We start from the raw sequence: 24,817 nt of genomic DNA on the forward strand, positions 1-24,817 counted from the left end.
CGGTTTTTGCCAGCGTTTATTTGTCTGTCTGTCGGCAACTTTATGGAGAAAGTTATGGGTGGATTTCGGACGAATTCCATCAGTTTTGGCGGTAACATAAATTCGGATCTGGGGTTTAAACGATTTCTTGACCAATGCCAGATATGAAAAAATGCAAAGTATTGTATACAGTTATTATGTGTGTAGGGTGTGGGGTGGGGGTGGGGGGTCGAGGGGTACATGAAAGGCGAAGAAAACACTAAAAAGAAGTAATTATCAGGTGTTAGACCATTAAGCGCTGTCGAGAAATTTAGTTATTTATTCATAATTTTTTTTTGTTAGCATTTTTCCCACCGACTAAAATACATTGCAAAAATCAGATTCTGACGCGATATGTTAAGTTGTCGTGGAAGTTTGCGATCTCGGGATAACAATATAGCTAAGTGTGTCACTCTTAAGCAGTTCTCTCAAATTTGATAAGACCTGTGCTTTGAAAATTTTCTCTTGGTTAGAACAATCCCCCAGCAAGAGAGTTGGTCGAAGTGACGATATTATATCTGTAAATACCGTCAAGATGCAATTCAGGAACTCTCTAGTACAGCATGCGTCGTACGGTAAGTAACCATACAAAATGCAGTTTGTGAAGACTAACAACAAGTTGTATCGTCATGGCCGCACCACTATATATCCTAACAAGCAATAAACCAACAACACCCTTTTACAAGTGGAGACGGTTTCAGACAGTCTCATTTTAAAAGCAAAAATAGAACGTGTCTTGTCATAGCAGAATGCTCGGATAGTGGGTAACTTTTCATTTATACTACACCAAAAGATGTTTTAAATTCTGTTGTATAGGAAAAAATTCATAGTTGTCGTAGACATGGCAATTTTATTGCTACATTCTCCTATTTTTTACGTCCAGTCAACGTATTTGTCATCGACGTTTCAACTTTTATCATCTCTGAACAAAACGTATTGAATGAGCCATTCCTTATTATGTATCACTGCAGATCTGTACCTACTGAAAAACTTTGTAAAATACACTGTCCTTTTATTCATGATTGTCACAATGGACCGTTTATTTACATGAAAATAGTTAGGCCGGGTACTACACACATGCATTAGCAGTACATTTAAACAATTTCACTTCTGTTTCCGTAAATCCTAATTCAACTTTTCTTCCTGGTATCTTAGCGATAGTGTCAAACAAAACGATTTCCACGGGGTTTCATCAGAGGCTTAGTAAAGCTTTACACAGTATCTGTGTAGAGCCTCAGTCTTGCAGCAGGTTTTGATTGCAAATGAGTATGAGTGGATTGATGAGTATGGGTACACTGATGATCATACATTCAAAAGTAGGCGCGTAACAGTTAAACTATAAGCACACTCAAATTACTTCGCATTTCCATATAACGTCACGAGAGGAAATATTTAGCTCTGTATATTTGCACCGGAAATGAAACATCTTACCAACCATTTGATCAGAACAGGTTATGGCCAATCCGTTCCATCAAGCCTGAAGAACTAACGGATTATTCACAGCTATCTTCGTATACTTGTTTTCATTTACATGTACGGACTTGAATTTGGCCACCGAACATCAGAATTAAAACGTGGGGAACACTGAAAGAGAGGGAATATCTGTGGTGAAAACAGATTCGCCACAATAGCACAGTTTCTTTGTAATCATACCAAAAACAAACCAGCCAAAAGATGTGGCCTTTCGTTATCCGTTTCAAAACTTTCGTCATAGTCGAATGTCGTTATTTAATTAAATATTTTAAAACTTTTATTGAACAACCGGAAGCTAGGAGTTGTCTTTCTTTGCGTCACTTTATCCTCTTTCTTCTCAGGAGATAACGGCGGTTTTGGTGACCTTGACCTTAAAAGTGAAAAATGTCCTGTTGATCCAGGTGTCAACAACAAAGAATTCGTTTTGTCCTCGGAGATGTACAGAGGTTGTAAGGGTAGAGTCCTGTCTTTTTCTCGTTGAAGTTCCTGGATCACACCATGAAACACTTCTTCAACGTATTCGTAATCCTCCGCAGCCGTAGTTTCGTAAAAACTACAATCATATTCCGCGGCAACAGAATTCCCTTCTTCTTTACCGACTTTCCTGCGAAAGATACGAAAACTGAATTGTGCATCTCAGGAAGTATCTAAATTCACGCACCTTAAGAGAAGGCTTCGTAATGGAAAAAGTCACCTGAACACATGGTATAAGTGTGAGATGATAATTATTTACGAAAGAATAAACTTAAAATCATGTACGTAATAAGATAAAATTTTTCATTAGCCTCTGGTTTGAGGGAAGGTGGGTTGGTGGGTAAGTGGGTTGGTGGGCAAGTGGGTAGGTGGGTTGATGGGTAAGTGGGTTGGTGGGTTGATGGGTTAGTGGGTAGGTGGGTAAGTGGGTAGGTGGGTTGATGGGTAAGTGGGTAGGTGGGTAAGTGGGTAGGTGGGTAAGTGGGTAGGTGGGTTGATGGGTAAGTGGGTAGGTGGGTAAGTGGGTAGGTGGGTTGATGGGTAGGGGTAAAGCTCACCTGTAGCGCTCCAGATCTACTTTATTTCCTACTAACGCCACTGGTGTGTCTTTGTTATTGCACTTAAGGTATGATGTCACATTTTCAAGGTATTCTTTGGCTTTGGCGAAGCTTCTGCTGTTGGTGATACTGTAGATGATAAGGAATGCGTCTGCCCACCTGAGATACCTATCCGCCTCACTGTCCACCTGTGTCAGGTGAATCAAAAAATATGAGAAAGTACAGATCAGAAGCAGAAATTTTGCCTTGGCCTGGATAGAGAAAATTAGGGAGCTAGTTATGAGCAAAATGCTGTTAGGAATACAATATTTCTATTTCGAATCAGTTTCATAACATAGCTACTAATTTTTTTCGCTATCTTATTGATGCTTGAGAGTGTATGCTGTGTCGTTATGGCTTGTTGAATTTAACAAAATTGAATCTTTTTCGGCTTTTGATTCAGTGCAGAGCAGTTTGCAATCAGTAACACATGGAAGCTGGTATGTATAAAGATATACAACCCGTATTGAGAATTCATGGAGAGTTTAGGAGGTATAGTTACAGAGCACATAATTTTCTATATTTGTTCCCCAAATTCTATGTTAAAGTGAAAGACAGTACTTGACTAATGTTATGGCCACTCAAAGATTACCATTCAAACCGGCATTAAATATTTTTTTAGATTTCTTTCAACCCAGTTGTGTTTTGACACAGCTTCAGCATTATCATTACCCATTATCGACAGCAAGGTGACGTCACGTTTACTCTAGCTCTCTAACGTCGAAGGTATATTCGGTATAATAGTGTAAGCAGAAGCCTATGGCAGATAAAAGTTTTGGAATATTTCTTCCACTCCTTGAACTGTTGATACAATAAGCTGCAGATGCACGGTCGGGGTATTCCTGTTTCAGGTTGTAGTCTCCTGAGGGGTTGTGCTGGTGATTTTTACCCCTATTACAAAATTACAATAGGATGGTTTTACAATTAGATTCATGCTCAATTCTGAAACAAATGGAAATAAATATATTCACGGCTGAGGCTGATCTAGATATTCGACTGTCGTTGGATTTTATGCTTCAGTTTTTGTAGCGGTTGCTTATAAGATGAAAGCAGTCCTGACCTAGTTATCGCGGACGCCATATATTTTATAAAAGAAAAACAGAAAAAAAACACCCTTTGTATCCCATGAAGACGAAGGAGCAAAACTTAAATTCTTCAGTTGTAAAAAATTCAGAGAAAAAGATTTAGGCCTAATTAATTTTAAGCGTTGTCCATTGAGATGCCCTCTTATCGTTCCCATTAACCTTCGGCACCTCCAATGAATTTTGCACTGACTCTGATATTTGTTATTTAGATAATGAATAAGCCAAATTATGCGTCCTGTCATGAATTTAACTATTATTGCTGTTATCATGGGAGGTGTAGACTAGCAAAGAAATGGTGGTAAACAGCGGAGCGAAGTGGTGGTAAACACAAACACTAATTTCATGAAAAAACAGAGAAACTTCACACAAAATTACCTCAGGGGAAATGGTTATTTCGGTGAGGTAAAAAACTTGTTCAGGTTAACTTGGTAAGTCAGTTTGTTATGCTTCGACAAACTGTTATCTGTTAGTATAGGAATGAGGTAAACCGCCCCCACAAATTCCTCTACGCTTATCATGATGATACTGACTATAATCTGAAATTTGCAAGTTGGCTAAATTCCATCTGGGTTAAGGGCATTACCGCAAGCGCTTTTCCAGAACGTTTTGTCAACTGAAGTGTAAGCTTTCAAACACTGTCTACAGCCTCATAAGCCTCTCATCAGTGCGGTCGCTGTGAGGCTGCCTCTCAGGTTGATCTAGCGGGAACAGGTTCTGCCAGGTTTCCTCCCACCATTATGCTGACCGCCGTCGTATAAGTGAAATATTCTGAGTACGGCGTAATATCCCAATCAAATAAATAAATAAATAAATAAATAAATAAATAAATAAATAAATAAATATAATGTCTACTCTCACTCATATCTAAAGGGTAGACAAGCTATAGATATGATCATGAATGCTTTGGGGGCTATACGGTACTATTAAGTTTGCATTGCAACTATTGTACATGCTTTGCTAAAAACATATACAATAAATCTGATTATTTGTCACTGTCTACAGGGTGTTCAATTCCATCATGTTCCCTGATAGCATGCCTATACCGGCACTATACTGCTTGGTAGTTATTGCAATGTGGACTCACGAGGGGCTGACATTCACACCTGTCGGCGCACATCAAAGATTCTCACCTTATCGCTGGTATCCATAACGTGTACCAGTGATTCCTGGGTGTCTATCACATCCTGCTTGGTGTATGTATCCTCTGGAAAATAAACATATTTGATAAGGATTATCACCTGATAGGCATTATTCAAATTAGTTGCTATTGAAAACCGTCATTGTGGTATGGACGTGGGAAGCAAAGTCGTTCTTTTTTGATCTTAAGTCATGTTTAAAGTGGTACATCTGGCTTCCTTAGATGCTGAACTTTGAAGGATGGCTGTAGAGCTTGTTGTTTCTGTGACAGCTGGTGGATTGTGTGTACTTGTTTGATGCAGGGTTAACGGCAATATAGGTTACAATATAATAAGTTATGGATGAGGGTAATGAGTACCCATCTAGCCACATCGCGTTGCACCTTGAAGGTGGGGGGTGGGGGAGGGAGGGGGAGGCTGTATGGCATACGTAACGATTGCGCTAACATCTCATTTAATAAGGGGGAACTGTATGGCCATGGGAAGTGTGCGCAGGATCGTTGGTAGGACCGATGTCATACACAGCGTGACCCTCTCAGCTGAAAATATTTGTCCACGTACTGCAGCGTAAGCTTGTGTTAGGTAGAAGAGTTGATGCTCAAAACAGAACAGCCCGATAACCTGAAAGCACCGGTATTTGTAACATACTGTTCTCGTCGTCATTCACAGACTTGGATTTTTTAAGCTCAAGGCCTATAAATTCCGGTCGAGTAAAAAGATCAGGTAGTCGATCATGTTTGTGTAACTCATGACTGAGAGGGTCATGCATTACATAAGGCGTATACATATCTTGCATTGTAGCCTTTGTGTTATCATGTGTGAAATGCGATGGTTTTAGCCTAAGTCACAAGGCATTGATTAATGAACGACTTCATCAAACAGTTTTTTTTTAAAGTTATGCATGCAGTGTTGACAAATATGGTCAGACCGTCCCTGAACTTTGGCGACCTGCTTAATTTTGTATCGAATCCTGCTTAATTGGACGGTATATGCTTTCGTGTTTATCACACCAACGCTGAACGAATTTGAAATTTGAATAAATTCCCATACCTTGAACATACATTCTTTCTTACACAGTCCTTCGGGGAATGGATGTTCAACGTTATTTTGGAAATATATATAGGTCTTGCGATTTAATGTGGACTTTTAACGCGGCTTCATAGTTTACGTGTTGTATACCAGTGCCGTGCTTGACGCTTAGATTTATGTACTTAATACACGCATGTCCTTCATCAGACGAAACAGGTAGCCCTTGATCAAAATCACGCATGCGTCAAGCATCTATAGAGCAGCTTGTGATATGTGGTTTCACAATCTGTATAAAGTATACTCTACATACACCCATTGCCGTGAAAACTTAAAAATAACATCCATTAAAACCTGATACAATGTACCCCTCCCTAGAGCAGCCATCTTTTAAGATTCTGAAGTACTAATTCTTATTTAAAGTTAAAATGTAACATCATTTACGCGCAACTAAGCTTCTAATGTGGTACCTTTTTAGGCTGAATTTACGAGCAATACCTACTCTCTTACGGACGCCGTAAATACAACTTCCTATACATTGTCATGTAAGAATGTCGCCATAACACAATCTCTGAACTTCTTCATCTAAAAACATTCTTAATTACATTGCTTTTTATGACCTCACTTTTGAATAATTTAATTGACAAAGCCTCTAAAAGATGCAAACGTCAAGTACAAAAACCTTTTGCAAAACAAACGTGTCAAAATTTGGTCTTCTGGGCACACGTGTTGTCAAACTTTGACAGCTTCATTTTGCTTTGGTCCGCTTCGGGACCGGTAGATCCAGGATCAATCCTTGATCGAGTCACACCTAAGACTTTAAAAGAGGAAGTTGTAACTTCCTCGCTTGGCCTTCAGCATGAAGGGGATAGTGCAACGACTGGTTGACCCGTATCAGTATAATGGCTCGGGCGGGTCGGCTCACTTGCCTTCGGTAAGTCGTCTCAGTGAAGCAGCACTAAATAAAAGAGCGGTGGAAATCCGTCCTGCAACAAGGAGGCACATTACACACACATGCACCCTAAAGATTCCTTCGTCGTCATATGACTGAAAAATTGTTGAGTACGACGTTAAACCCCAAGCACTCACTCACTCACTCATTTTGCTTTGCTAATTTTATGTTAAGCTGTTCAGTGGATCAACTATACTGTGTATTATACAGATGTTTTTAAATTTTGACTTGAAGCGTACATAAATTGCTCTGTGGAAGGCAGGCAAAACCCGTGCTCTAAGATGTAACATATAAATCTATGTCAGTTATTTCAAGTAAACCTTTGGTGATTAAGGTGTTTGTTTTGGAACTGACCAATGTAAATAGCCTACAACTCTTCATAACATGCTGATTGCACCAATGTGCACGCTCAGGCCTATATCGCCTGTCTTCAACAACGCTAAGTTTAAAAGAAAAGTCGACGGCTCCTGAGATAGAATTTGGAAGAAAAGTGGAGTTTTTGTCCAACCCTATAGGCCCTGATGTGAAGCAGATGTCAAGTCGACAAGCGTTTATTTCGCCAGTAGGCATTCTTAAGGGAAAACACTTACGTACGCCTAACTTTTTCGAGTGTTATACAACCAAACAGTCTGTTTATTTCAGGTAAAAAGCTGGCCCTAAGCTTGTTGGCACCTGTTGTGGCATTTGGTTTTTTTGATTGGGTAGAAGTGTTTCTTGCTTGCATTAGGTAATTACATATATTATGCATGAGCGACTGATTTATGGCCAACTTGTTTTAAGAGGCTATGTAGGATTGTATACGAAACATTGCAACTCGTCCCAGCCAGTCTCTAGAGAACATTTAGAATGACCCCTTCACAGTTGTCCAGCTGACACTGGCTTGTGATTTCGCCTCTCACATTCCTGGTTTGCATTCGTGCCATGCGTGGCAGCTTCGTCTATCACATATACAAAGAAATGTCCGTGTGGAGTGGAGGGCCCCCTGTCGAGAGCTTTCTCAATGGGTGACTGCAACACGCATTCCGGGAGATGATTTACTGTTGGCTTCTCAGTTAGGCCAGATAACACTATTTTTAAATCGACCCTTAAACACCTGTTCGCAGTATTTTGATATGTTCTCACTCGGCCGGGATTTTGCAAGAAGAAAATTTATTGTCGACGAGCGAAGATTTGTCCCTTCACTTCTCTTTAGGTGCTTAAGCACCTTCTTTTGATGAGAAGGTTTCGTCCGCTAGGGCACCGGAAGTGTAGGGAGACTATAAGAACACTGCCGCCAGATGAAGTGGCCGAAGAGACCTTTCCTCAAAATACATCCGTCAATGGCCGAATCCACTTCCATAGGTGATATATAGCCGCCGGAAGCCATCAGACATGAATAAATGACGTTTTATCAAAGACGCCTAAAGTAATGTTTACAGCTGTGAAGAGGAAAGAAAGTCGTATGGCCGGCTTCTAAGCCTTCAAACGCTATACAAATCGTATATTTTGGTGACCGAGTTACTTTCCTTGGCGCCAGTAAAAAAGAAAAACCTTAAAAGCCGGAAACGGAAATGATTTTAAGCCATCAAAAGTAAAACCAATTTGGCGGACGATGTTTACTGTTCTGTCTTGATATTTAACCGGTATAAGTCACATGAACGGACATCATCGATAATTCGCCTTTTGATCAGATGAATGTTTTGAGGCCTGTGGCCACATATACTTATTGTTCATGTTACCAGAATATAAAAAAAAATATTGCCGTTGTAAGGCAGAGATTTTGTCTAGAGGTGTAAACTGACAGAAGACACAGCGCTAACAAACCCATATAATATTTAACGGATGATTTTCAACGAGATCCAACGAGATTAACAAAAATCCGTTCACATAAAATTACTTACTTATTTATTTGATAGCGTTTCACGTATTTTAAGGCTGTCAGCTTTGTGGATCACAGTCTATGCCTTCAAAAGCCATTTTTGTGCAAGCATAAAGTACAAAATGTAGAGTGAAGTGTGGAGTATATATGTGTTGAATGCAGATTTGTGACGAATTTTCGTAATGACTTGCAGAATTCAACAATTCCGGTGAAGTGCCGTCGATTTTGGTTGAAAGTTACCGCATAAGTCCTATACAACAGAGATTCTCATGTTTCAATACGATAAGCCGTATTCGGCTTTAGTCATTTACAGACTGCGTGAGTGAGATGGACATTACTGTCTGTATGGCCACTCTAAACAAACCCGTGATTCGATATAGTAGTTATTGGACGTTGTCAGGAGATGCCAACCCGAAGCTAGTAGACACATGTCCCACAAGGCAGTGAGGAACAAATGGACGGTGGGTGTGATTAGCTCACGAACCCCCTGTAACACGGGGCAAGTCGCCATCTGGTCAGCATCTTCATCCCCTTAAACCATTCATCACAGTCCGTATAATATAGACAAATCTAGCTGGATAACCGCCTTGTGGTATCGATGCGCGGTAAACACGGCCGGCAGTGGCACGCACCTGCTACTCATCGTCTGCCTGGCGGGATGGATGGATAAAGAGCTAACCTATAACCTCAGTCTGTATACCCCCGTTTTCCTCGGCACACCTGTATTAACGCACTGAGTACGGACCAAAGCCCTTCGGACAGACAGTCACAGCATGTCACGTAAGGGTATACAGCAAAATTAAGCCGGTGTTATCTTTAAATTAATGTCTTGTCGGCATCTTCACGCGTCATGAAGAGATTACAAAAAATGGAGGTATCAAATAACCGAGTTATTGAAAATGTTCACTGTGCACGTTTGCAGGCAAAACACCACACGGAAGTTAATTATCAGTAAATTATGCCGGATTTGCTGTTATAATTAACTCGAATTTAATGGCTTTCTCGCGCAAACACTCAGTTATAGATTACACACAAAGCTCCGCACCTGTGAAAAAATGAATCTCGTCTACACACATCAAAGCTAACACTCAAGTGAGTAACATGTGTGGCCATTTGCTAGCTGTAAGCTGTCTATAAACTACATGTATTTTATTGGAGCCAGTTTCAGTAGAAAAGAAATCTGGTGTAAAAATGTTGGCGTCTGCTTTTCGCATAATTAAAGCAGTTGCTTTGAATAACCGTTACAGACCACGTACACGTTTGGGTTTCTCTCCATCCCCCTAACCCAAGCTCCTTCTAGTTTAATGACTGAATTACTTTGGTAAACGAGTTAGGCATATATTTATTTATTTATTTGACCGGTATTTTGCGCCGTGCTCAAGAATATTTCTCTTATAAGACCGTGGTCAGCATTATGGTGGGAGGAAACCGGGCAGGAAACCCACGATCATCCACATGTTGCTGGTATACCTTCCCATGTACGACCGGAGAGGAAGCCAGCATAAAGTTAGGCGTATGATTTAATCAACTTAATAGTTAGTTATCCAGTTATGCAAACAAATCAGATCACATATTAAAATGATGGGGCAATTCCGACGAGCCTCGTGTAACTGAGGAGGGTATGTACACTCACCTATGTCAGGATCATATTCCATTATAAATCGTCTCGTGATGTATTTCACAGTGAGAGCTGAAAGAAAGAGAAAAAAACATTTATTATAATCCATTCAATTGTTAAACTCCGTTCAAACAAAGGCGTTTAGATTTGCAATGGTTGAACGTTGATTGCTAGCTTCAGGTTTTCTAGCGTGCATACCACTCGTAAACCGTTAAAAACGGAATTCGGTACAGGACCCAGTTTCACAAAGCGGCATATGACACTTTTTTATCGTGCATTTGTCGTACGGTATTCTATTACCGTACCATTGCCCAATATGTGCGACATCTATGAGAAACTGAGCCCAGATGACAAAATCTATATACAAACGCAAATATAGGAACGCTTGACAGGGATAATGGTCAGTGTCCACAAGGTGGCGCTACTGCACATCTGTAACCAATGATAACCAGTGATAGAAGCCATTCTTGCTTAGTGAGGTTTGGGACGACGTTTGGATGACGCAGCCAAGGGAGACGGATGATGACGATAGTGGTGATCATGATGGCGATGCTGCTGCTGCTGATTGTGGTGATGATGACGACGATGATGATGATAGTGGTGATGATGGAAAAATATTCATGCTTTCACCACGGTAAGATTCACTAAATTAGGAAGATAATGTGGATCAAATGACCTCAGCTTTCAAAAACTGCTTTATTTACAGGACACCTTCATAACTGTTTGTCTTATATACTTTCTTAGTTTTTAGATGGCTTGTTGAATTTTGGAATTTGGTCTTAAGATTATTGATCTGGAACATATGTCCACTAGATTATTGACGATTGATATACGGATGTCTGCTATTATGCCGAGATTTAATAAGGAATCAGCTATTTATATGTGATTCATTGTGATAGAAAGTTTTCAGCTAAATGTTTCCTGTTATTATACATATGCACATCGAATTACGAGATACGCAAAGCAACGTTAAATGCAGAGAGCCAAGAACGGATGTGGTTTGGCAGCACGCGGGATGTAGTGTGTGCGCTACAGTATAACTGCGCATGCACAGTTAATTTGTTCGTGTATTGAACAGTGCTTATGAGTCACTCACAAATATTATTTCAATAATAAAAGTTTCTCCTCAATCAAAAATTCAGAAACAACGAAAGAATCTGCATTGGGAAGTAAGTAATCTGAAAGCTGAGAAAAATCCCACTCAGTGTGATATGATGGTTGTGATGGTGTTTTCTGATCCGCATGCGCGAGGAGGTTCGAGATTTACAGAAAACTCCCGCCTTTTGTGTTACGGTCGGAAAAGGGCCATTCTTTATATGCATTCTCTTGCATTACAATATCTTCATCTTAAAACGGGAAAATCCACATTAAACACTTATAGCTGACTGATGATTATAGTCTGTTTCTTTTAGCCAGTCACCTATATTCAGCTGTCTGTAAAATCGGTCATACTAGCTACCAAAATTGCCTTTAGTCAGTGGCACTATGCTCTATGATTATGTTGGAAGCCCATCGTCTTGCACAGAAAAGAAAGTTAGAACACTTTTGTTCCGTCAGCGTATCGTTATACACTGCCTCTCCTCCTGCTGTTATACAAACACGGAATGAGTAGAACTTCTCTTTCTTCCTATGATACGGGTATATCGTGAGTTTTTAAGTGTTGTTGGGGTTTACTATACAGGTATTATAGCTGTGGTATTCCCGTCTGCTGTAGAAGTTCATAACACTACAAACAGGACTGGGTAAGTACGTCAGGTGAGGGTAGCCTGCAGAAGCCTTTAACATTTCCGTGAGATTCTGGCATTCCTACAAGCTGGGCTGTCATAACACCACATGTTGCTGGGTAGCAAGGTGCCCGGTGTCTTACAGCCCTAAGTCAGCTAAGCACCCTTCTCTTACAGGCAAACGTATATACCCATGCACATGTCTACGTTCACATTCTGGATGTAGCTAAATGTTAATTTGCGCGTAAAATCTGACCTCATGTTATTAAAGATATTAAATAAAAGTATATTATTTATTAAATACTAAGTATATTAGTGTATAATTCCCAGATAAATATGTATACACTGCCCGGAACATGTACATATTCTGATCAGTTTGTTGTACAAGGAAACTGAAAACACATTCAGAACAAGGTATAACAATTCATGACAAAGCGTTGTATCTATTTATTTATTTATTTATCTATTTATTTGGCGCCTTGGGAGGCGCTTGAAACATGAAAATATTTCAGATATAAACAGTGTGCAAGTTTATGGATACAGAAAACCGGGCATAGAGTGCGAGCAAATCGAAAAGAGGACATAAATAAGAGCACGCAGCTTGAATAGTCAATGGCATGTCGTCTTTCGTGAGAACCCGTTATACAACTCGGTCAGTCGGGATGTCAGGTGTGATAAAAGGTGTCGTTTCGGGAAAGAAGGTCAAGTAGAACCACTTAGAAGTAAACCACTTTTACCTCGACCTAAGGTTTTCTGCTGCTTGCGCACATGCTCCGAATGCACGGGGGACAGTGAACCGCTAGCTGGGATGACTTGACCGAAATTCAAGAGACAGTAACAAAAGTAACCGTAAAATCAAATAATGATGTTCTACTTATGTGGCAGTATAACCGGAAAAACGATGCTGGGGAAAACTAGCTGCTAATTTCAACAAAAATATAGTATAGCCATCTATGTATTGCAACATTTGTGTTATGCATTTGACATTGTAGTCGTTCCACGGTTGATGTCACTGCGAGCCACAAGAATCAGCGTCCATTTTCATGAAACTTTGCACACCAGATTTCTCATGACTTTTTTTCTTAATTGACGTTGTATGTAGCACCTTAAGGCAAAGTGACTTACATGGAAAACTCAGAAAAAAGGTTTGCCATGTTTTGTAAAAGTACATAGCCCTGCCTTTTTGTATTACATGTATTTAACTATTTAATAGAAATAAATAAAAGATAATTGTCAAAGATTTTATCATCAAGTTTAATTTATAGATTATAGATAGATCTACAAATTGACGATATTACCTTATACTTAAGCTCTGTATTTCACATGGAGATTTGTTTTACAGTTCTTTCGGTTTGCCTTTTTCATCCGCCCCTTTTTGAAAATGTGGCAACACCGAACAAAAAGTTGCGAAAACTTATAATACCTACGATAAAAACTAATGTGGTTTTGCACAGCAATGCGATAACCATTGCACATGTGCTGCGTACGGGTTTGTGTTTTTATAATACTTTGTACACATGCATCGGTACAAAGAGCGCAGCGCGCCGTGGGAGAGAGATGGAGTGTTGCCATCACCTGGCGGATCACCCGACTCTGTTTTCTACATCGCAACTTGTTACCTACTTATTGACAACACTGAACGAACTTCCTCTTCTCCGTAAACAAATAGTTATATACGCCACTAGTATCATTACGCCATTTACCGCCCGGTCCGGTGCTGGTTTCCAAATTTTGTATTAGCGACTATTGCACATGCAGAGGTTGTTCGGTTCAAAACAGACCCGAATCGTCTGCACCTCTATAGGCTTTATAAAATTCACCTTAAAAATGATTTGTATCCTGTAGAAAACTTATTAGAAAAAATTGATTTTATTCCTCTTTGATGTGTTTTTTAAAGTGTACAAAACCTCGTACCCGTGATCCCATAGTTTATGTATGTTATTATGTAATACGATCTAATGGAGAAGTTTGTGTATGTCGATGACATATATTAGAACAAGTGCTGTCAACCCTTTTCCTGACATGAGCTTCATTCAGAAAAAAGATGGAAATAAGAATGGCGGAAGTATATAGAAATAAACAGTATAGTGGAAAGGTTCTAGGTCACGTGATCGTTCTTTAACGTCTACAAAGGGTGAGGTCGATTTTTCTTCCATGTGAATCCCAACGTAAAACGGTGATGGAAGTTTGTTATTTTGGACTCATACAATTTATCTCTGAACACACCCTGACCTTTCCTGTCTCTTTATTTCTGCATGTTTAATTCTGGGAAGGATAAAGTGGCATTCCTTTTCCCGCCAAATATAGAATCTATTCTAACTGGTTGGTGTGAGAGATAGTCAACATCATGCTATGTCTGTCCTAAGCTGAATTTTAGCTATAGATATGGCCGATTTAGTCAAGCGTGGCTGTCTGAACGGTTTAACTCAGGAAATCCTATCTCTACCGTCAGCCAATCTGCGTCGATTCGCTATCTAGTAATGAAGAATAGACTACACAGCATTGGCCCGAATTACGAGGCGGGAAAAATTCCGCAATATAACACATACCACTGCGTGATTTGTGGAAGAGCCGTTTATGACAAAACTGAGAAAATGTTTACCTCGACTGAGAAAGGTGGGAAAACAGTGAGATAAGTTAAATTTCATCACACAACCATACCAGGGTAAATCAAAAATTTGGGCAGCCTTAAATCAAAGTACACTTTTATTTTTCGGTGAAGCAAAGTACCGTGTATGGCAATCTCACAGCAACATGAACAACTAAAGGTCTTCGAGTAAAGAAGGGATTTTTTTTGACGGTAAGAGATAAATGAAACTTTTCGAGAAGTGAAGTGATTAAATTGATTGTCCGCAATTTAAGGTAGAACAGAACACTTTCGACAGAAGTTAAACAAAATAATATTCAACCGGTTTTTCGGTAATAGGGTAATGGACATAAGTCACATGGAAATCATGACGACTGAAGTTTCTGCATTGCTTTTCAGTTTTGTAATTGCAGTAATGAATTCTACTGCTCTTCATTTAAATACAAATTAAATACATTAAGGACATTTTCGATAACCTGAAAGGTCTATATGTATATATATTGCTTTTCGGTAACTTACGGTTAAATGTGTACACATCAAAATTTGTGCTCAACTTATGGCACGGCTACAAGGCTATGCGAACTGCGCGGGTACAACCGAAGTTAACGGTGCTAAGGAGTCCCTTAAGCACAAGTCTGTAACGGCAAGCGCTTTGTTAAACTCTCGCTGATGGATTCTGGCAGCAGATTGTCTTTGCCACACACACGGTCCACTTGAGAGGTTTCGGGGTTGGTTAGAGCCCAAGAACAAGGCGTATAGCGGCTTACACATGATACATAAACAAGTAAACGACCACCATTACATTTTCAAGCAAGCCCACAAGCACCGATTGTCTGTATCTAAACTGCAATGTTGCACATTGTTTCCTTTTGTATTCCTTCTTATATAGACATCTAGATCAGTCGTCCCAGGGGTTACTTTCGCCGCAAAGGACACCAGAATAAGGTGTTTTTCTCTTATACTACTCTCTCGCTGGTTTGTTGAGGCCATGCATTGGGAGCTTTATCTGCTATATCTTGGAGTGCGGAGATTTCGAAAAGGTCCTTCAACATTAACCTTGACCTCACCTTATGTAACTGATATATTCATTTTAGATTGGTGTGACTAATATATAAAAGTTGATATAGACAAAAGTTGTCTACAACAACCCCAGTTATGTTCATTATCGCAGAGCTTGATGCAAGGGAAGTGGACATAGATACAAACAGGTATATATTGCAAAACCCAAAACAATTGTCGAAGTGAGTTGACCTAAAAAACCACTACTGGGATATGATATATTGGGTCAAAAATAACAAAAGTATGAATGCTATTATTAACTAAACTGTAGAATATGGAATGCAGAATTTATAAAGCTGTTTTAACGGAATGCTGCGACAAAGACAAATCACTGTGGGTGTGCGGAACTATTGTAAGATGTATAAGACATATGAATTGTTACCTGTATACACGGCGCCTCCAGAGCCTTTGAATCCAAATCTTTATCATAAGGTAAAGGCACAACATTTTTATAAACAAATCTCTGGGTTTTTCTCATAGGATCGGCGCCTTGTCCTCGTACTTTCCCTTCACAATGGCCTGTTATGTATTACTGACATTGCTGACAGATTCTCTCAAAGACAATCTATTGGGAGGGAGAGGGGGAGTCAAAAGACATTGAAAGGGTAACCATAGAGACAGTAAAAAAAGAAGATAGCAAGCTGTACAGTTAAGGCCTAAAATGACAGTTTTTATGTTCACCAAATGTTTGACCCAACCAATGTCTCGGTTTTCCAGCTTTGAAATAAAATCACATTTTATGCCGGATAGGATTGTACTGTGGACATACACGGCTAGTTAGCTGGCCTCCTACTCTGTCGGCTCTATTATCTGCAGTTATCAAATACTCAGGAAACACTCAGAGTCTTTCAGATAACACGCCGATTCCACAGCAGCTGTGTTACGTATGATTTAATTGGCCGCAGCTGTGTTCTCTCCGTTTGTACGGGCGTAGTTGATTGGTTGATCCCCGGGTGGTCGGAATTTGATCGAGCACACTCGTACACTGACCGCTTGTGACTGATTTGTCTAAAGAACCGCGTGTTTCTAATGCAGAAATACACAAACAGACCGGAGTAGCGATAAACTGAGCGATAGTGCTTAAGTCTGTAGCCTTGATCTATTGCAGGTTAAAGACCACAGTGTCAGGAATTAACTAAACAAAGCTGGATTTGCTCATGGAAATATACATGGACAATTTCAATGTACCAAGAGAGGTGAACTGAAATCACAAGCGAGTAAAGGAAGAAAGACTAATATTTCTGACTGATCCACTGAATAGCTTAGCATAACAAATCAAAGTAACTCGAAAGAAATTCATTTTGACGATATCAATATTTCCGCTTTAATTACACCATTTAAGTCATCATCAAGAGAAGTATGACTCATTATCGCTTGCTTAAAGTCGAAATAATGACATGGCCAATGCGAATTATTTGGGGATTAATTTGCTTTTTCACTAATATTTCTGAGAACAGTACATTCATTCATTCATGAACCTTTCTTGTAGCAGACTGGAAATTCCACATTGCTGATTGCAGATACCAGTAGAGTAGTGCATGAGCCTACTATTTCATAACGATTTTGCCCGTGCTGTGAGTACAAGATGGTATCATAAGAGAGTCCTATCTGTACTTGACGAACTTATGTTAGCTCTGGTTTGTGGGCGTGGCAGATAGGAGTGGGTCAGAAAATACACGTGGGTGATTTACACAGTAACAGTCAGAAGGTGCGCTCTGTAATATAGCGGTATCAATGTGAATCTCTATAATAACTACGTTCTGGCAGGCCATATGCCAATGCATCGGTACTGATTAGTCAAGTATAAGCCATATGGCGACATCAAATGCTGGTCGCCAAGTACATATACATGCTGAAAGGTGTTACTTTAATGAAAGAAAACCAAAATTACTTTGCAGGACCCGATAGTCAATAGATAGCTTACTTATCAACAGATACGTGTTGTTATCTATTTATGAAATAAATGGCGCTATCTACACATCAGGAAGTTTCTTTTTATAAGAATTAGTAGATTTATTTCATAAAGCTTTTAACGTTATTGGCATGTCTCTCATTCTGAAGAGTATCAAGGTATTTGTGAAGAGAACTGGTGACGCAAAATGTGCTTCTCGTTTCAACTGGAGGTCACGAATACATTTGGACATCACGAATACATCTGTAGATCACGAACTTTTTACTAGACAGATTCAACAGAGTGCCCCATGCACATATGTATTTCGGAGATGGTCTGAAGACAAAATAAAACTCGTTCCCTTTGACGAAATTTGGCCCACGGCTCTACATGACAGCCAGATACAGCTTAGGTTCAAATCCAGGCCTCGCCGTTTTGTTTCCGCCGTTAACACAAAATCGAAAAAGATTAGTATCGATAATTGTCCAGTTCTGAGAATTCGTACTGCTCTTTGGAATGGTAGATTTCCTGTTTATTTCAGTACCAATCAAACTGACAATTTTGTGGTTGAATGTCAGGCATTAGATGTAAACCGTAAACATTCATTGGAATGGGCTTTTCAGGGAGACCACAGAACAGAGGGTCACCCTAGCCGTCAGTTTATCTTAAGAGTTGACAAGGAACAGGGAAGAGGCCAGGATCCGAGAGTTAGCAGAAGCTAGCTGACAGCCAACAGAGCAGCGAGCTTACACGGCTAATTGAGCAGATGTCTAATTAATCAGATAATGGATACGGCTATGACGTAAGGTTTCCCCATCCGTTCGATCCCTGGAGGATAACAAGCAGACCTCTGGCAGACGCCCAAAGCCAACCCTGCCAAAATATGCCATAGTTCGGCTAGCTGATTGATGACTTCGAAACAAACCCTTTGATCAGGACTCTGTCTGACCTTGTACCACAGAGTGGTTCCTTCAAGAAAACATGCTTTCAAAATACAAAGCACAGGCTATGCCAAGATCCACCCGATATCCCACCTAAAAGCTCACTTCCATTTGCAGGAATACCACTGATTTGTAAACCATCAAAACTGCCGAAAAGCAATATGGACTCTTCACGAATCCAAATGGCCATAATGCAGGTGATTTGCATTAGTGAAAAGCACTGCGGTATATGGCAAGCCATGCATTGCGATATTAAAACACATTATTGCGTATTGTATTTAATATATATATATATACATACACCAAACGCACTGTGGCGAGTTTATTGATCAAAGACTTCCAGTTCACTTGTATTACTGGAAACCATCGCGATGAAGCTACATATGAAAGGTTCCTTCCTTCATTCATTGTTTAACTTCTGTTGCCAGGTAGCACAAGATAGGGCTTTACCCGAGATCATGCTAATACGTGTGTTTAAACTTTATAGATAGAGTACTAATGTTAGGACAATGCTCAACTTCTGTCATCACAGAGACATTGTAACTCAGTAAAAACAGGTAAATTAAATGTTATGGCATGACCGATATAAAATCTCTGTTAAACATAATGGATGCTACAGGTCAATAATCGCAAGATTATTTATTTTATTTATTTAGTTAATATTTTACGTTGTATTTAAGAGTATTTCGCATAAACGACGGCGGCCAGCATTACGGTGGAGGGAAACCGGGCTGGTTGCTGGCAGACCTTCCCACGTACGAATCGCGAAATTAAGTTTCTTAACAGAGTCAACACAATGACTCGCCAAACAACAGTGGAAGCATGTAAAGTAAGAAATTACATGTAGGGTGGAGTCCTGCAGGCGCAAGTATGACTATATATCCGTTTTGTGTAATAAATAATGGAGATGAAGGTTTGCTTAGTTTATACTGATATAATTACTCTGACAATGTTATTGATGGAATCCAACATTATGTGGCACTTCACATGGAACACGCAGACTGCATATAGTGGGCGTATGTTGAAGTCTGTCATCATTTGACATCATCGGTACCCCATCATTTAATATGATCATTTGACATCATCAGTACCTCATCATTTGACATCATCGGTACTTCATCATTTAATATGATTGATACCTCATCATTTGACATCATCGGTACCTCATTATTTGACATCATCGGTACCTCATCATTTGACATCATCGGTACCCCATCAGCTGACATCATCGGTACCCCATCATTTGACATCATCGGTACTTCATCATCTGACATCATCGGTGCCTCATCATTTGACATCATCGGTACCTCATCATTTGACATCATCGGTACCCCATCATTTGACATCGTACCCCATCATCTGACATCATCGGTACCTCATTATTCGGTCTTAGATCTTACACATTTCTAAAATTTAACTGTTTTGGCCAAACTTATTGTCGTAGAAAGTTCCTTGGAGTTAATCAGTACCGGAAGGACTTAAAGCCTTTAACCTAACCAGTCAAAACGGGATTCGAACCTACGAACGAAAATCCTTGAACCCCAATGGCAAGATTGGCTGTGTTGAAATCCACGCTTCAGCCGAATGACACATCCAATGATCCGTGATCAGCTGATAAGAGATAATAAATATCTGCGTTAAGTCATCACGATTAATGCGAAGATACCAAACGTGACACGATACATGACACTCCGCCCACTAACAACAGTAACATACATTTCCCAGACCCACACTGACTCCTAAACGCTGATCACCGACAAGTAGAAGCAATAATTAGCAACACCTGTCAACAGCGGGTTTTACAAAGTCTACCTCACAGGTGTTCAGCGCTGTTTAGATGCAGGTTTAAAATCCCTTAACGTGTAACCATGGACATCTGGTTAGTATACGGCAAGCCATCTAACCATTATGTTTGTAATCAACTCTTTGCTTAGGAAAACTGTACAAGATGAGCTGTCGGGTCGTATTCAACTCAACTCCAAGCACATTATCACCAACCGAACCTCACACGCAAGGACGTACGAAATCGCGTAACTGCACTGCTTGAATTGTACTTGACATATTTACGTTTCCTCCAAATCGACATAACATTATCAGTATAAAGCTTTGCAACATCACTTGTTGCCGTCGTTTTGTCTCCAAATCACTTCGCGGCATTTAAGTTTTGGCTGCTGTTCGATTTTGCACATTCTGATGGAACTGATAGCTAAGAACGTTACCGTACTTGAGCCGAACTTACACAGTGGCATTTATCATGAGTTTATTTACCACGTAATGTATAGGCAGGCATTAGGTGAAAGTAAGTGCAGTTCGTCACTCAGTAGTGATCTCACATTTAACAGGCATCACCACTTTCATTGCCTTCAACGCCCATGCCCCTCTCTAACGCGTGGCACTGGGCCTCGTGTTTAACGGAGACACCTGTCGTTCGCCTTTGATTAAATATGTCAAATCAACATCCGTTGTTGTTTAATAAATACGGCTGAAGTTGTTTGGATGGTAAAATAAAATAATCCGTGAAACATCTTGTATTGTCACTCACTCACATGTCAAATCATACATCCTATGTATCTAGTCCGATATTGTATGTGAAACCCGGCATTCTGTGTCAAATTCGGCATTCTGCGTCAAATCCGGCATTCAAAGTGTCAAAGCTGACATCCCAAATGTCACTCTTGACATCCTAAATGTCACCCCTGACATCCTAAGTGTCACAGCTGATGTCCTCAGTGTCAAATCCGGCATTCTTATTGCCAAATCCGGAATTTTACCAGTCGAATACAACATTCTACGTGAAAAATCCGGCGTTCTAATACTCAACCCCGACTTTTGCATACCAGCTGTCAATCAAAAAAACAAACAAAAAACAACTGACTTTGATTCAATGATCTGATGTCCCGTACATTTCGGACATGATCATTGACATCAATGTCTGTCACGAAAGCATAACTATAAAACATATCTAGTTACATTCAAAAGAGATACGTCATTCACTTTTCATTGATATCCTGAAGAGCGAGCTGATATCTTGAACAGAATGAAGGCCAAATGAGATTTCAGACTCCACGTCTTAAAATATTATTCACGATTACATTCAAACAGAAGTTATCTTAGACGCACTTCAATTCAAACTGTTCATAGAGGCAAATGGCTACACAAGTGTAAGCCCAGCGACAAGCTGAAGCAAGATCAACTGTAATTCACCACAGTAGACACGGAATCACCACAGTAGACACGGATTCTTGATGAGTGTCTAAACAGTGTTTGGTTCTAACATTAAATGATCTCAAGAAGAATCTATTTTTCACTGATTCATTGTCCACAATGCTATTCACTGAAGCCATAACATTGTGGAAGACACTGATGTGCAATGGCAAATGTATACAGAACACATGTCAAGTATACTTGTATACTTGCTGGCTGTATACTATACTGGCTGGTTGCCGCTGTTGCTTTATAGAATTGCTGGAATAAACTTCATTCCAAGGTTATGTGAACACTTACCTGATTTTCCAACCCCGAGTTCACCTAGAAGGGCTATGTTATATTCCGGTAGAGCCGAGCCTTGGGCTGTTTTGTGTGAATTTTTCTTGCTGCTCATCGTTGTCAATTTCACATCACCTGTGACCTTGATGAGATAATCCAGGCACACTCCTGTGTTACGTAACCACTATTCATCACCGTACACCAAGACCAGACAGACACGTGATGAATTCCTTTGTATGAAAATATCGAACTTTCAATACCGGACGTCCTTCAGAGAATGGCTGTTCCCATCTAACTAGCTTTATGAGTTCGGGTTCAAGCTTAAGCTACATTAACCAAGTGTCGAACTTTAAATTAAAATGAAAGATTCAAGTTAGAGCCTCAGATACCGATAACATACGTGGCACAAAGGCAAAGCAGATTAGTACGGTATACAGTAGCGCGTGTTGCCGCCTGAGTAACTATATGGAGCATGCTGAGGTGATGTTCCACTGGAAGTGTAAGCCTCTAACACACTAGCTGTCTGATCACCAGTCAAGGTAGGGTCTGGTGGGCGGCCAGTGAGCTTCTGAGTGGAGAACAGTAGCCTATGCCCTAGTACCAGAACAGCTGCTTCGTTCAGGACACGGCATATACAACAGGTTTGGATTAGTGGTACGTTTAGTTGCTCTGCTAGTCGGTGTTGTGTTAAGGCACAGAAAGTCTTGTGCAGACGTCTAGCAGAATGCGAGGCCTGAGTCAGTGACGGCTGACTCTACCATTAGCACCATCTTGACTTCATTACCAACACCCGTGCAAAGACAGCATGTGGAATTAATAGATACTTCCAGGCCACGGTTCATTACATTCTTTAAAGCACCGCGGCGTCTTCTGATTGGATAATCACGGAATTAAGATACAGAAAAGCAAGACGTTTCCTTCTGCGGTAAGAAGCTATGGCAGTGCATCATGGTATTTTTGTGAACATGTTCATAATTGCCAGATTGGAGATCGCGGATATGATATAAAATGTAAAGTACCAATAAAACTGTTGATTTAATATAGACTATAAACTTATAATTGGATAAACTGAACAAATGTTCATTTATTAAAGTTAAATACTGTTCTGAAAAACCACACTTTTTGTTATTGGCAAGCTGGCATTTACCCAACAAAACTAATGGTATATTTATTTATTTATTTCACTATTGTTATATACACACTTTTTTCAAATATTTTTCTGGGCTGGCAGCTTTACGGGTTGAGAACAAACTATGTACTGAGAAGTGTTGAGGGTTCAGTCAGTGATAATTTCTTTGGGAATCTTAATCTTGCTAATCTTTTACTCCAGAAACAAAGCCAGCAGAGGAAGATATAAATATATATTATTAAAACTAGCTTTTTTTCGTTCATTGTGATTAGATAAAGGACAAGGAACCTTACTCTGCAGTTTTAAGCAAGTAAGAGTCTGAATGAAATAAAATCTGGTGAATGTAAAACCACCGATGTTTCATTATTCTATCCTGGAACTCCTTCAGATGATAGATTCAATATCCTCTTCGTTGCGTTTTGATTACTCAATTATCCAACAACTCAGTCTGCACATCTATATAGCTTTACGATTTTGGGTGTATATTCATGCACTGAGAAGCTAGAAATGTTAACTAAATAACAGTAGATTCATGCCGGCTATAATTACCATCGCTCCGTTAGGGGAGTCTCCACCGCTGACTCTTTGCTTTCACCTCAGTTTGTGTCGGTTGTGTCCGATTGCCTTACACAGTAAAAATAAAAAATAAGTTATAAATTCGGAAACCGCAGCATATTCGTGCCGAAGTTATACTACATGTATATAGCACTGAGACAAAGGGATTTGCATTGTTTGATTTCTTGGTACCATCGACAGTAATTTCTCTTCTATCACTAAACTTATGTGTATGATATCATTATAATTGGATTCCAGCTAATAACAATGAAACGAAATCTAGAGTGTCCGATGTTTTAGTTACAAAGGACTTGAAACAATGATGCATGTACCGTAATACCATCATGTTCATCATGGAAACCCGATCCTGAATGTCAAAGAGCATCTGTCTGAGATAACACCTATACAGCATCTGACTCGTCCGCATTTGTCTTTGATATGTCAGCGGAATTTTCGTCGGAAAGGAATCAAAACAAAGGCCTGTGGCTATATCACGTGAAACGCTGAAAGATCAGGTGAGAGCTGGGTTTATCTTTGGAAGAGGTAGATCTAAAGTTAGAGACGTGTTGAGAACAAACAATGAAACTACTACCATGTGGTAGAAAACTGGTTAGTTTGAGGATAGTTTAATATTACGGCCACTTTCATAATGACCAGCTCAGTCATCATCACCATCTTCATCATCATTATAGTAACCTTCATCAACATTGTCATCATCGTTTGCATTGTCGCTACCTTTCATCACCACTAGCATCATCATCGCCATAGCGGTGGTTATCTCAGTCGTCAACGTCCTAACCACCATCACCATGTATATCATCACCATCATTATCTTTGCCTCCACCGTCAACGTCGTAATCTTTACCACTATTACCATAATTATCTCCTTCGTCATCACATCATTATGTGGTATGCCATATGAATGTTACATCGATTCAGGGGTTAGGAGCCTCAAAGGACTAATCCACTGTAACGACCTCTATGTGTATTCTTGATGACAACATATAATCTCTACAGGGCACAGGTGATGAAGTGTAGAAAAAGACATATCTTAAGAACGATTATGACCTTAGCATCATGGATTCTATGTGAGACTTTGGCATGATATGTTCTGCGTAAAAGCGACTCGTCTTGATATTTACGACGTGAATCCTACCAAAATTGAAAATAAATTGTGGTCACTCATTTTGTTTGTGTCTTCTGTTCAGT

The 24,817-nt window shown here is 39.8% G+C and overlaps 1 protein-coding gene across 1 annotated transcript; it reads right to left on the bottom strand.

Annotated features, from left to right (window-relative positions):
- Positions 1-1,679: 1,679 nt before the first annotated feature.
- Positions 1,680-22,559, bottom strand: LOC135473745 (ras-like protein family member 12). The gene is made up of 5 exons (XM_064753624.1): positions 21,943-22,559; positions 10,252-10,308; positions 4,777-4,850; positions 2,523-2,710; positions 1,680-2,095 (listed from the first exon to the last, which is right to left on the bottom strand). Exons 1-5 carry the CDS (start codon positions 22,037-22,039, stop codon positions 1,747-1,749), a joined length of 765 nt encoding a protein of 254 aa, XP_064609694.1. The 5' UTR covers positions 22,040-22,559; the 3' UTR covers positions 1,680-1,746.
- Between the last annotated feature and the right edge of the window lie 2,258 nt (positions 22,560-24,817).

Source organism: Liolophura sinensis, chromosome 8 (genome assembly GCF_032854445.1).
Source record: "Liolophura sinensis isolate JHLJ2023 chromosome 8, CUHK_Ljap_v2, whole genome shotgun sequence".
Lineage (NCBI taxonomy): Eukaryota > Metazoa > Mollusca > Polyplacophora > Chitonida > Chitonidae > Liolophura > Liolophura sinensis.